This window comes from Neofelis nebulosa, chromosome 3 (genome assembly GCF_028018385.1).
Source record: "Neofelis nebulosa isolate mNeoNeb1 chromosome 3, mNeoNeb1.pri, whole genome shotgun sequence".
Classification (NCBI taxonomy): Eukaryota; Metazoa; Chordata; class Mammalia; order Carnivora; family Felidae; genus Neofelis; species Neofelis nebulosa.
The window spans coordinates 166,651,618-166,664,900 of record NC_080784.1 but is presented as its reverse complement, the minus strand read 5'-3'; the positions used below and the strand labels follow the sequence as shown (position 1 = coordinate 166,664,900).

The window sequence follows — 13,283 nt, the reverse complement described above, 5'->3', positions numbered from 1 at the left end:
AGATCCCACTATGGAGGTAAGTCTGGAAATCTACATTTTAACAGTATCCCGTGCATACTTCAGGCCCACTAAGACTTAAGAATCACTCATATACGTCATTATATTTTTCCCTTCTACTGTCTAAGTTGGGAAGAAAAGAAAGGCAGAGAAATTAGGTTAAAGTGAGGTGGAGGGGAAGGGAAGAGTTGACTTTTTCAAACCCCTCCTTGGCTCTTCTCCCTGGGCTTTGTCCTCTAAGTGACTTTACTAGGCTGGGTCTGTCCTCGGAGCCACTGCTTGTGGGTAGAAACCTTAGCAATACTCACTTACGTTTCACCAAATGAGTTGCACTCCAGCAGTGCCCTGATACCCCACTCAGTCTCTCCCCACCATTCAGTATGACCAATATCTCACCTTCTACAATTATTTCCTCCTGCCCTACAGCAGCCTATCAGGCCAGACTTCTAAGACAGCTCTTAAAACAACAAACATATTTGGCAAATGCCTCTGGCCTCGCAAACACATACACATATTTTTTTGATTAGCAGTAACACACCTGGAGGCATCTCTTGGCTTCCTCTTATCAACAGAAAACGCTTATTGTTTTACCCAGAAGCACATAGAGCCATATCTACACGTGGTTTGTGGCAGAAATAAATAGGCGATTTTTACCATCAAACAAGTCACCAGAAGCTGGAAGACGGTGAACGTTCGTCAAATCCATGCCCTTCCAGGCCAGCCAGGATGATCCACAAAATAGCACCACCAACACCCAATCCTGTCTCAACCCTCAGCATTATTTATTTTATATATCACTAAATCTTTCCTGTTATCATTTATAGCCTTTTCGCTAGTTCTGACCTCAGGAGAAATGAACAACAGATGCTCACATAGCTTTTAATAAAAAGGTTAAGTCACTGCTCATCTTTGTCCTACCATTGGGGGAGGTGGGGACATAAATTGTTGCCTCTCAGCTCTTTCTGCTTCGCTCCGGTTCATGTGAATTTCTGATAACAAGCAAGGCCCGTTTTGTCTAGGAGTGGATCAAGATGGTAAGTTATATTGGGGTCAGCCCAACTGGAATAGCCTCGTTTACTTTTTACAAATTCTCCCCACGGGTGTTGGGTCCTGTGAGGTGATCTGGTTGCAACAGATGACATGTAAAAACTGCAATTAATCAATTTTTCCCAGTGCCACTTAAGAATCAGAGATGTAAAAACTTCGTTAGCTGCTCTTTGATTGCTTTCCTCTGATAGGACTGAGCTTTGTTAAGACTAGGTTCTATAGTCATTCCGAATGAAAATCAAAGATAGTATTTGCCTTCCTTACTTTTTAATTATTTGCATGAGAAGGCCCTTGTGGAGCTAAATTCATAAGCATTTTCAAAATGCACAACAGTCTTCCAAAGCAACCCCAAAATTAAGATCACGAAGACCCTGTTATTTTTAGCTGCTGTTTATGAAATCTTGTGGCGAGGTGGGCAGAAGGAGGGTACCATTTTACAGACAGGGACCCAACCTAAGAAGTTGCCAAAGGTGACCCAGCAAAGCTGCAGCAAATCCGGACGCTACAACTTGGTCTCCTGGTCTTCAGCTCTGAGTTCTTGACACGACACATCACTCTAAAAGCAAACACTTTTCAGGAGCGCCTGGGTGGCTCAATCAGTTAAGCGTCCGGCTTCGGCGCAGGTCACGACCTCATGGTTTGTGGGTTTGAGCCCTGCTTTGGGCGCTGTGCTGTCAGCTCGGAGTCTGGAGCCTGCTTCAGATTCTGCGTCTCCCTTTCTACTCTTTGCCCTTTCCCTGCTCATGCTCTCTGTCTCTCGCTCTGTCTCAAAAATAAATAAACATTGAAAAAACTTAAAGAAAAAAGAAAACCACTTTTCAAACTGAATTTCCATACATGCATGTAGATTTAAGGCCAGTAGTCGGTTTCCCTTTGCAGTCTCAATGAGCGACCTTTACTGAAGTTACATCACTACGATGGTTATTTAAATAACGCACAAAACCCCATCACAACATCTGGGGACATGATCCTCCAAATTTCACAAGCTTTATGCCGTCTGCCAGAGTTCGAGAATAAGTAACATGCCCAGTGTACAAGCCCTGCTGATGACTGCAAAGCCATCGTACTTACAGGTGGAAAGAATCATGGTTGTACTTCTGCAGGGAGTATACAAAGCAGCATTCAGTTCTTCAGCGGTGGTTCGGTCACAAAAACACATCTTTTAACTGAAATCATAGCTCACCCAAGATGTTTCTCACGAGCAAAGTTAACCCCACCTATTTTCCTGTTCTAAAAACCTCAGAGAAAAGTGTGTGAATGACAACCGAATGGCCTATATACGAAAGTTCAATAATCTACATCCAGATCTCTGAGGGTAGCTGCAACGGGTTCCTCATTCCCAACTGTGTGGGCGATTCCAGAAAACAACATTTTCAAGAAGTCAACAATATTTTTGTAAAAGAGACCTTAAAAAGCATCAAATCAAGCTGCCTTCTCTGGACACAGAAGGAGATGGATGCACAGATAGGACAAGGGACACAGTGGTAGAAAGAGAATTAGATTCTCGGTATCGAAGTATAAAGTCTAGAATGTTCTGTCCTCCCACTCAGTAGTGACACCTCAAGGCCCATATTACGAAACTTCATTTTTTTGTGGGGATGGAAAGCCAATTCAATAAGGTACCTAAAAGGTGACTGAGACATGGCTGAGAAATATAAAAATGATGTCAATAAGAAATGCACTTAGGAATTATACTTCATCCCCTTGGAAAATATAACCAAGAGTTAAAACTAAAAGGAACGATTCTAATGAAGACACAGCATATTCACATTGCCTTTCCTATTTCCTGCTTTATAGATTAAGATCTCCTTAAGCATTCTGGGTGGATTTTTCTATTTTTACCTCACTTTTTGCTTTACTTACGCTTTTATACAAAAACTTCTTTTAAGTTCCGGTGAAAATTTTGAAGATTGTTGAAGAAAACGTTCCCAAATGTTGTCAGGTGTTACCCATCTTGTTTTCCACATCAACAGTATACGTAACGATTAGCACAAGGACTATACTCTGTCCTCACTTTCTTCAACACCATCTAGCACTTTGAACATAGCTCCTCCAGGTGAACAGGGAAGTGTGGGAAGGGACAGGGAGGGGTGGGAGGGGTCAAGGTGAAGGAGAAAGGAAGGAGAAAGACAGAAAAACCATACTCAAACCCGAGTACAACGAATATGGTCAACTCCTTGAATGAGCTACAATTCAGTTAAAAGGTACGTATGTGTTTGTGACGGGGGTACAGGTAAACAGGAAGATGAGGAGGAAGGTGGAAAACAGACAGTGACAACACTTAAGATCATTTTTTTTTTTCCATTATAAGGAGGGTACGGAAGGACAGCTCTCAGTGGATGGACAGACCCAAAGGGAAAGAGATGGCCCCCCAGGGTCTTAGGGAGGCACTACTCAAGACAGCCAGCAACAGTTCTGTGTTCACACAATACCTGTGGCACAGGGGACGCCATGGCAGTCCCCAGAGTGATCAGAACTCCTTAAAGAAGGGCCCTGTGTGTTGGGTGTTTCTCAGCTTTCTACCCCCATAAAACCAAGAAAAATGTATGGGGCAATACATGGCCTCTGCTGCTGATAAGAAACTGTTTCTCTTCCCTGGGCTCGTGAGCGAAAATGAAGTTTCCACCTCAGCTGGTGTCTTAGTCAGAGATTGTTAACAGTCAAAAACCCACTCAAACAAACTTGATCACAGGGTCTACCATGAGGCTATCTCACTGAGATAACTGTCTCACCGAGACAATCTCACTGATCCAGGGATCCAAGTCCAACCAGGTCTCCTGAAAACCATCTGGGAGATGGCTCAATACACCATTCTCTCCATTTTTCCTGGTTTCTCCGCCAGAATCTGAACTTGCTCCTGGGTCTTGCTTGCAGTGGGGGCAGGCTTTGTTGTGAACATCACATTCTCATCATTCTCCCCCAGAGCCCAGCACCTCCACTTACAGCATCTATGTCCTGGGGCAGATTCTTAAGCCATAAAAAGTGATTGATTACCCCTAGTTCAACTTTTACCTAACCCCTTTTAGTGATAGATACCATGGGCAGGGTCAATCAGCCCAAACATGGGCCTGGTTAGGGGCTTAAATTAGACAGGTACCCCCAAACATGTCTGCCTAAATGGAGAGGGAATATTAATGGCAGAAGGGTCCAGACTTTTTTCTCTTCAATAAGGAATATTTGATCCCTGGGGGAAAAGAAATTGACAGCTGCAAGGCACAGTCCCTAGTCCTAAAAAGGAAAGCTCATGTGTTACAGAATTGAACGTGCTAATTAAAAGACAACTCATGTTTCTTATAAATATATATCTTTATATATTATATATTTACAATATATACAGCATACAAATATTTTAATGTAATACTAATTGCAGTCTTGAAAACAGAGGTTTTCAAAACAAAAGAAGGGTACTTATCCAAGATGGGTTCCTGATTCTTCCAGAACCCACATTCCAGACAATGCCTCAGGCCCAGATTTCCATAGACGTCAAAGGAAAGAGAAGGGTTGCTGGAACAAGGCTCTAATTCCCTATCTCTTCCCAGATATCCTGACCTTCACTGGCACCAGCTAACATGGCCCCATGTACACCCCTAAAAAGGGCAAACCTTGGGGTCTGGGCATGGTACCTAGCACGTGGTAGGCACTCAAATACCTGTGGAATGGATAAAAGTGAGTGCTTTCCATCGCCATCTCTAAGGCAGCATTTCCATAATCTGAAAGGTTCAGTGCCAGAGCTCAGGCTGGTCTAGAAGCAAATGCTTTAGGTGTTTCCACTTTATAAGTAAAACAATCTACACATCCGAGTGCTAAATAAATTAAAAGTTAGCCACAAAGTGCCATTTCTTCCTCATGCTTTGGAATCTGGAAGTCACAGATCACACCATCACTTATCTTCCAAAAGTTTCTTCACATTCGACTAGTTCATCTATTGTGCGCAGCAAATCTTCAAAGGAAGGCCTTCCCTCCGGTTTCTACAATGAAAAATCAAAGAGAAGCTGTGGGTTCCAGAATCCATTCCAAAACTAATTTCTCACTGCTCAAACTCACATAACTGCAAGATACTGATCGTCTGGTACTAGAACATGCAGGCATCTCCAAATGGGACTTCTCTATTCTACATATACTATTGCTAGACAAACCTTTCTCCTACACTGCTTTTGTGTTCCCACTCAAGAAGCTAAGAGAGCTCTTTATTGCCTGCAAAATCAAGTCCTGCTAATTCGCAGTGCCCTCTATACCCTTCTCCTCTCCCACCCTCTTGCTACCCAGTTTCATTTCCCACAAAAACTCTCACATGGGCTTTCTACTCTATCAGACCAATCTCTATCCTCAGGTACACACACCACACATTACCACCACCTTACCTTTGCTCATGCTGTCCTCTCCCACCCCCAACAGCCCTTCCTGCCCAGGCCACTCCCATGCCAATCAGTGCTCTTTGGAGGCATCATAGTAAGTGGCCACGAGCATAGGCTCCGCCTCTCTGTAGCAAAGTGGCCTTGGACAAGTGTCAACTTCATGGGCCCTAGTCTTCTCATCCACAAAGTGGTCACAGTAAAAGTCTCTGTACCTCAAAAGGTTATTTGGAGAACTAAATCTAAAACACTTGGTATCGTGCCTAGTACACAATATATGTGAGTTAATATCATCTTTCAAAAGTCACTTTAGTGCCTAATCTCTTCTATGAGGTGACATTTTAATACATGGGGAAGGAACACTTCCAAAGACTATGAGTAAAGAGATCTGGGGAAGTCGAGGTTTGGAGAAAGAAACCCTCTCTCGTGAAAGAGTAATAGTTCAACAGTACAAGAAGTCCGTGGAAAGAAGAGCTACTTCTCCAGGATTATTCCCTGAGTCCCTAACTCATGCAACTGGGACAGGATTTCTACTTGGGAGTGGGGTGGCAGCCTGCATTTATTATCTTATTTTCATCTTCCATGTCTTCACATTCTTCTTCCCATTACTCAGACCTGATCTGAGAGGGCTGGCTTTCCACCTAGAGTTTGGAATCATACAAAACGTGCACTGACTCACTAGGCTGTGAAGACTATACGTTACTAATCTACCAAGCCCAGATCCCTACATGTTTTCAGGATTCAGGAAGAAAGCACACAAAAAATCGTTACCTCCTGCCAACACCTCAGCATCATCTCGTACATGTATTTGGATGCCAACTTCGGCCTATAGAGTCGGTGGCCACGAGTAACCATGGTTACCACTTCATAGTTGGTGTTTTTCTCAAACGGCATTCTGCCTTCGGTGAATATTTCCCACATTAAAACACCTGGAAAAAGAAAGAGAAGGATCACCCACGGATGCACCCACTTCCTCTTCAGAGCAGAGCCGAGGAAAAACAGACCATGTTCTTACCAAATGACCAGACGTCTGATTTGCTGCTAAAGCGGCTGTAATTAAACACCTCCGGTGGACACCACTTCACTGGAAATTTTGCACCAGAAGAACTTGTGTACTGATCATCCAAAACATACCTAAAGTAAGACACGCCATAGGTTTACGCCTCTGAGCTATGATCTACATTTTGTACATGCTCTTCAATTTTTTTTTCTTTCCTCTTAGAATCAAAAACACAGTTGACTGAAGTCCAACAAGCATCCGGTTGAAGCTAAATGTTTGCCTCAGTGGCCACGCCTGGTGATTTCCATCTTCCTCTGAGCTTCATTTATGTGCTTGAGATGGGCACGTTGTAACATTAGTACCTGCCCTTTTGTGTTTCTGTGTTGTGTTTGTTTTTTGTAATAGAGGCAGAACACAATAAAAGAGTTAGCAAACTTTTTTGGGGGGTTAGCAACTTTGTTCTTTAAACAAAATTTAACCCGAAGGGCCCACATGTAAAACATCTAAAGCAGAGCTGCTCTAAAGGAAGTGGTGCAGAGCATTTGGAGACGCATGTGCTTTTAGCCCCCACAATTCCACAGAGTGCAATTTAAACCTACAGCAAATGAAAACAGCAAATTGCAAAATGACATATGTAAATGGTGGAGTATATATTTATATGCCATGACATCTGTCCCACACACACACACACACACACAATTACACACTCAAAACAATACTAAGTAATTTTTGCTATGCAAGCTTACTTATGTTCTTCTGGATAGACACACACAAACTGGTAACTCTGGCTACCTGGCGGGAGGACCTTTGATCGGGGCGGTGAACATGGGGACTTCAGCCCTTTCTGTTGTGTGTTCTGTATGTATTTACAAAAGGAATGCATTTATGTATCACATGAACATATCAAGTTAATTTCCAAAAGCTCCATGAGAAAACATTCACATAATTGCACAAAATTCCTTTGCTGCATGGACAGAGATGGTAACAATGCCCCCATGGGCTGGATCAAACTGTCAATCAGGGGAGTCTGAATTCAGTGTTTAATGAGGATTTTAGAGGGGCTGATGCGAAAGCACACATTTTCCGAAAGCCAAACCTGTGAAAATCAAACATGTGAAACTGGAGGACTGCCCCTCAGAGAAAATCTTCATAGAAAGCATATAAAGTGCAGGGGTAAGTACTGCCCTGGCAGGCAGCAGTCCTGTTCTCATTAGGAACTAAACATGGCCTGTATGACCTGTTCCTTCTGTGGCTTCATACCTGCTCCTTGTGCTGGCCCTGGGCTAACCACCCTGGCCCTCTTTTGATTCCTTCAGCAGGCCAAGCTTGTCCTCAGATTTCAAGCTTTTATATTTGCTGTTTCTTCCACCTGGAATATTTTATCCTCAGATTTCCACCTAATTGGCTATTTCTGCCTTTTTGGTCTCAGTTCAAATATCCTGGTCTCAAAGAGGTCTTGCGACATGAGTAGGCATTTTCCAAAGAAGACATTCAGATGGCTAACAGACACATGAAAAGATGCTCAACATCACTCCTCATCAGGGAAATGCAAATCAAGACCACACTGAGATACCACCTCACACCTCACATCAGAATGGCTGAAATTAACAACACAAGAAGCAACAACACAAGAAACAACAGGTGTTGGCGAGGATGCAGAGAAAGGGCAACCCTCTTGCACTGTTGGTGGGAATGCAAACTGGTGTAGCTGCTCTGGGAAACAGGGTGGAGGTTCCTCAAAAAACTGAAAATAGAACTACCCTATGATCCAGCAGTCGCACTACTAGGTATTTACCTAAAAGATACAAAAATACAGATTCAAAGGGGTACGTGCACCCCAGCATAGCAAAACTATCAACAATAGCCCAACTAAAGAGACAGCCCAAGCGTCCATTGACTGATAAATGGATAAAGAAGACGTGGTATATATATATATACAATGGAACATTACTCGGGCATCAAAAAGAATGAAATCTTGCCATTTGCAATGATGTGGATGGAGCTGGAGTATATTATGCTAAGCAAAGTAAGTCAGTCAGAAAAAGACAAATACCATATGATCTCACTCATATGGCTTAAGAAACAAAACAGATGAACATATGGGGGAGGTGGAGACAGGGAAACAAACCATAAGACACTCTTAATGACAGAGAACAAACAGGGTTGATAGAGGGAGGTGTGTGGGAGATGGGCTACATAGGTGATGGGGATTAAGGAGGATACTTGTGATGAGCACTGGGTATTGTATGTAAATGATGAATCACTGAATTCTGTTCCTGAAACCAATATTGTGCTGTATGTTAACCAGAATGGAAATACAAATGTGAGAAGAAAACAAAAAACAAAAAGAAAAAAACACAAAGAGGTTGTCTTCCAAAGCACCACAGCTACTATGACCCCGCCCCACCCCATCACTCCCCCCACTAGCCCCAAGTGACCTCTATCTTAGGGATGAGCAAACTTCTTCTGTAATGGGTCACGTGATAAATATTTCAGATTTTTCAGGTGATACAGCCTCTGCCACCACTATCCAACTCTGCCTTTGTAGTGTGAAAGCAGCCACAGACAACACATGAGTATTTACGTACACTGACATTTGAATTTCAGACAATTTTCATGTGTCACGAACTTCTTTTAAGTTTTGCCAATCATTTAAAATTTGGAAAACCACTGTTGGCTCACAAGCTGAATAAAGAGGTGTTGGGTCACATCTGGGCCAGAGGCCATGGTGTGCTGATCCCTGCTCTGTCACACCACTGTGTTTTCCCTTCTTCATGATTGTCTCAGGTCTGTGTCTCTCTCTCTCCTCCTGAATATAAGCTGCATGCGGGCAAGGACCCATATGCCTTATTCTCTGCTCTGGTTCAGCCTAACACCCTGGTACACAGTAGGCACCTAATTTCTTTACGGATGGATGTACGGATGAGTGAATGGACAGAGAGGAGGAAAAGAACAAACAGTATGTTTTCAAGGTCTTTTCTTTTTTTTTTTTTTTTTTTTAAATTTTTTTTCAACGTTTTTTATTTATTTTTGGGACAGAGAGAGACAGAGCATGAACGGGGGAGGGGCAGAGAGAGAGGGAAACACAGAATCGGAAACAGGCTCCAGGCTCCGAGCCATCAGCCCAGAGCCTGACGCGGGGCTCGAACTCACGGACCGCGAGATCGTGACCTGGCTGAAGTCGGACGCTTAACCGACTGCGCCACCCAGGCGCCCCTTCAAGGTCTTTTCTAACACACCATTAAAATTACAAAAATTATGAGAATAAAAACACAACAGATTTGGGTATTCTAAGAATTTTACCCCTAAATACATTTTCTGTGAAAACAAAAGATTCTAGAAATCTAACCCAAACCAAGGAAAAAATGAAAGTAACATATTTAACATGATATACTACCACCTAGTGGAGACAATTATTAACATTGCAATATACACTTTTTTAATGAATTCATTTATCACAGAACAGTGAACAAGATTTCCTTTCTCCTTCGTCAGTGCAGATTATTCCCATGCTTATTAATTCTACAAGCTAATGTGACTATCACTTGAAGCCACATAATAAAGCATGAAGAAGTCATAATTTCTCAACAATTTGTTGACCTGAGAAAAAGCCCAAGGTAGCAGTAAAATGGATACATTCAGCAAAGAAATTTTTCAAAATACAGATAATCTAATTTATTTTATTTCCTTATATCAAAACACACTAAAAAGCAGAAAAAACAATTAGTCTGCCTATGAAAATGATGAGTACTACAGAGATTTTGCTAATAGAACAAAAGATGTGGTTTAAAAACAGCTCTTAAATAGGCCTCAGAGAAAGAAGCTGACACAGTCAAACTGCAAAGAAAAAGCCAGGCTTTCTGTACCTTCAAAGGTCACCGTCTCATATTAATTTAATCCAAAACTGATAGAAAACGTTCACATAGACTCAGCCTTACCTGGCCATTCCAAAATCCGATACTTTCACAACTCCCGCCTCATTTACTAGACAATTTCTGGCAGCCTGGAAAATAACATTTCAATGGTATAATAGTTACAAAGTTCTACAAAGTAAAAAAATATAAATTTTGTTTATATTAAACTTAATATAGCCCAGTCAACATTTACAGAAGGTGGAAATGTCTCTTTATAAATTGTTTTTATCCCCATGGAATTGTCTCCAACATATATTTGAAAAAATGGGTAGAAAGATAGGTCAGCAGGTCGTATGTGCAATAGGGCATTATTACATGACGTCACCAATTGTCAGACCCAAATGAGGACTAACCAGATCAACCTACTTCCCCCCTCCCATTCCTATTTTTATTAAACTGTGAGATTCTCTTACTGATAACATCTCTCTTTTTTTAAGTTTATTTATTTTGAGAGAGAGAGAGAGACATTGAGAGAGCGCAAGCATGCATGGGGGGGAGGCACATGAATGGGGGAGGGACAGAGAGCGAGAAACCCAAGCAGGCTCTGCACTGTCAGCACCCGAGGTGGGGCTCCATCTCATGAACTGTGAGATCATGACCTGAGCCGAAACTAAGAGTCAGACACCTAACCGACTGAGCCACCCAGGTGCCCTGATAATGACATCTCTCGAAGTCCTTAATCTAGGTTCTCACTAGGTGAGTTTAATGACAAACAACAAAGGTAACTGATAGGTAATTAATCTTTTACCCAATAGTTTTACTCAATGACTGGTTGTCCTGTTCTCAGTCAAAAAAAAAAAAAAAACAAAAAAACCCAGCCATGTGCAACATAGTTTGCCTTGTCATTCATAATGTTTCCAGTATATTGTAGTATGATACATGAAATTGGTCAAAAACAATTCTGGATTATTTAATTTGTATTCTCTTGCCCATTCTTTAAATTTTAAGAAAACGGTTTTGTAAAAAGATAGTACTTCTCCGAAGGAAAACATGGTAACAATATTTTTAATGCCATAACCTGTGGGCTAAGATGCATTTTCTTTTTTGAGAGAAAGGGCACAAGTGAGCGAGGGGCAGAGAGAGAGGGAGAGAGACAGAATCCCATGAGAGCAGAGAGAGAGAGAGAGAGAGAGAGAGAGAGAGCGAGACACGGGGCTCAAGGTCACCTATGTGGGGCTTGAGCTCACCTGATGGTGAGCAAACCATGAAATCATGACCTGAGCCAAAGTCCAATGCTTAACTGATTGAGCCACGCAGGTGCGCCCAGGTGCATTTTTATTCCTGATACTTCTAGCATTTTATTCTCTGTATGTGGCAGCCACTTATATGAAATTATTCCTGCTGAATGCATTTTAAGAGTCTCTTCTAAAGTTCCCCAGATTTGCCCGATCTTCCTATGGAGATACCTTCTAATGCCTTCACTTCATGGTCAACAGCATTCTTTGCTCAAAGACAGGAGCATCAGAATCTTCCCTTCAGGGGTGACACAAAATGACCACAGTGATGTCAATATCATAAGCACAAAATTATCAAAATTGCTTTCACCAAGATATGGTCTGTGTGGACAGATGTAGTCTGCCATACTCCTGTAGGCATTCAATTTTCATCAGTTTTGAAAGTACAAAAAAAGAGGAAGGTGCTTAATTCACAACTTTCAATATGACAAAGAGAAGTTCTTTATCATTGCTAAGCATAATAAGAACAAGGAATGTTTTATATATATAGATATATATGATATCTATATATCTATATCTATATCTATATCTATATCTATATCTATATCTATATCTACATATCACATCTTCTATTTTACGGAGTCCTTTGCCCCAATCATATGTTGTAATCTTGAAAACAGTCTTGTAAAAGAAAAGCCCAGGACCAGAAGGCTTCACTGGTGAATTTTACAAAACATTTTTTTTTTAATGTTTATTTCTTTTTGAGAGACAGAGGGAGACAGAGCATGAGTGGGAGAGGGGCAGAGAGAGAGAGGGAGACACAGAATCCAAAGCAGGCTCCAGTCTCTGAGCTGTCAGCACAGAGCCCGACACAGGGCTCGAACTCACAGACCGCGAGATCATGACCTGAGCTGAAGTCGGATGCTCAGCCGACTGAGGCACCCAGGCACCCCGAATTTTACAAAACATGTGAAGAAAAACTAACACATATCCTTCTCAAACTCTTCCAAAATATTGAAGAGGAGAGAATACTTCCAAACTCATTTTATGACGTAAGCATTTCCCTGACACCAAAGCCAGACAAGGACACTATAAGAAGAGAAAATAATAGGTCAATCAATATCCCTGATGAACACAGATATTTAAAAGATCATCAACAAAATATTAGCAAACAGAACTCAACAGTACATTAAAAGGATCATAACCATGATCAAAAGGGATTCATCCCCAGGATGCAAGGATGGTTCAACATATGCAAATCAATAAATGTGGTATATGTATATGTATATATCACATCAGAATGAAGGATAAAAATCATATGACTATCTCAACAGATGCAGAAAAAGCATTTGTCAAAAGTTAATATCCATTTATCATAAAGAGTTTTATGATAAAAACTCTCAACTAGTATAAAAGGAATATACCTCAACATAATAAAGGTCATATATGACCAACCCACAGCTAATATCATACTCAACAATGAAAAGCTAAAAGCTTCTCCTCTAAGATCAGGAACAGACAATGATGTCCACTCACCACATCTATTGAACATAATACTAAAAAACCTAGCCAGGGCAATTAAGCAAGAAAAAGAAAAGGCATTCAAATTGGAAAGCAAAATTAAAATTGTCTTTGTTTGCGGTTGACATGCTCTTATATGTAGAAAATTCTAAAAAAAAAAAAAAAACATATTAGCACTACTAAATAATTTCAATAAAGTTGTATCATACAAAATCAATACACAAAAATCAGTTGCATTTCTATACACTGACAATGAAACATCTGAAAGAAATTAAGA

General features: G+C 41.3%; 2 protein-coding genes across 6 annotated transcripts in view; both read right to left on the bottom strand.

Moving 5' to 3' along the window:
• Nucleotides 1–2,998, bottom strand: part of TXK (TXK tyrosine kinase) — a 60,311-nt gene extending 57,313 nt beyond the window's left edge. For 2 of the 3 annotated variants that reach the window (XM_058722657.1, XM_058722660.1), the window contains exon 1: nucleotides 2,116–2,199. Coding sequence is in view for 1 of the 3 variants with exons in the window: in XM_058722658.1 (XP_058578641.1) it covers nucleotides 2,116–2,203 (88 nt within the window). In the remaining 2 variants the exon portion in view is untranslated. Of the gene's footprint in view, nucleotides 1–2,115 lie in introns of all 3 variants that reach the window. The other variant, XM_058722658.1, reaches the window with a different exon arrangement.
• A 1,333-nt stretch (nucleotides 2,999–4,331) lies between these two features.
• Nucleotides 4,332–13,283, bottom strand: part of TEC (tec protein tyrosine kinase) — a 127,601-nt gene continuing 118,649 nt past the window's right edge. For all 3 annotated transcript variants that reach the window (XM_058722654.1, XM_058722652.1, XM_058722653.1), the window contains exons 15-18: nucleotides 10,335–10,399; nucleotides 6,412–6,530; nucleotides 6,168–6,325; nucleotides 4,332–5,012 (exon numbers count right to left, since the gene is read on the bottom strand). In XM_058722654.1, coding sequence (XP_058578637.1) covers nucleotides 4,929–5,012; nucleotides 6,168–6,325; nucleotides 6,412–6,530; nucleotides 10,335–10,399 — 426 coding nt within the window. In that variant the 3' untranslated portion in view covers nucleotides 4,332–4,928. The remainder of the gene's footprint in view (nucleotides 5,013–6,167; nucleotides 6,326–6,411; nucleotides 6,531–10,334; nucleotides 10,400–13,283) is intronic.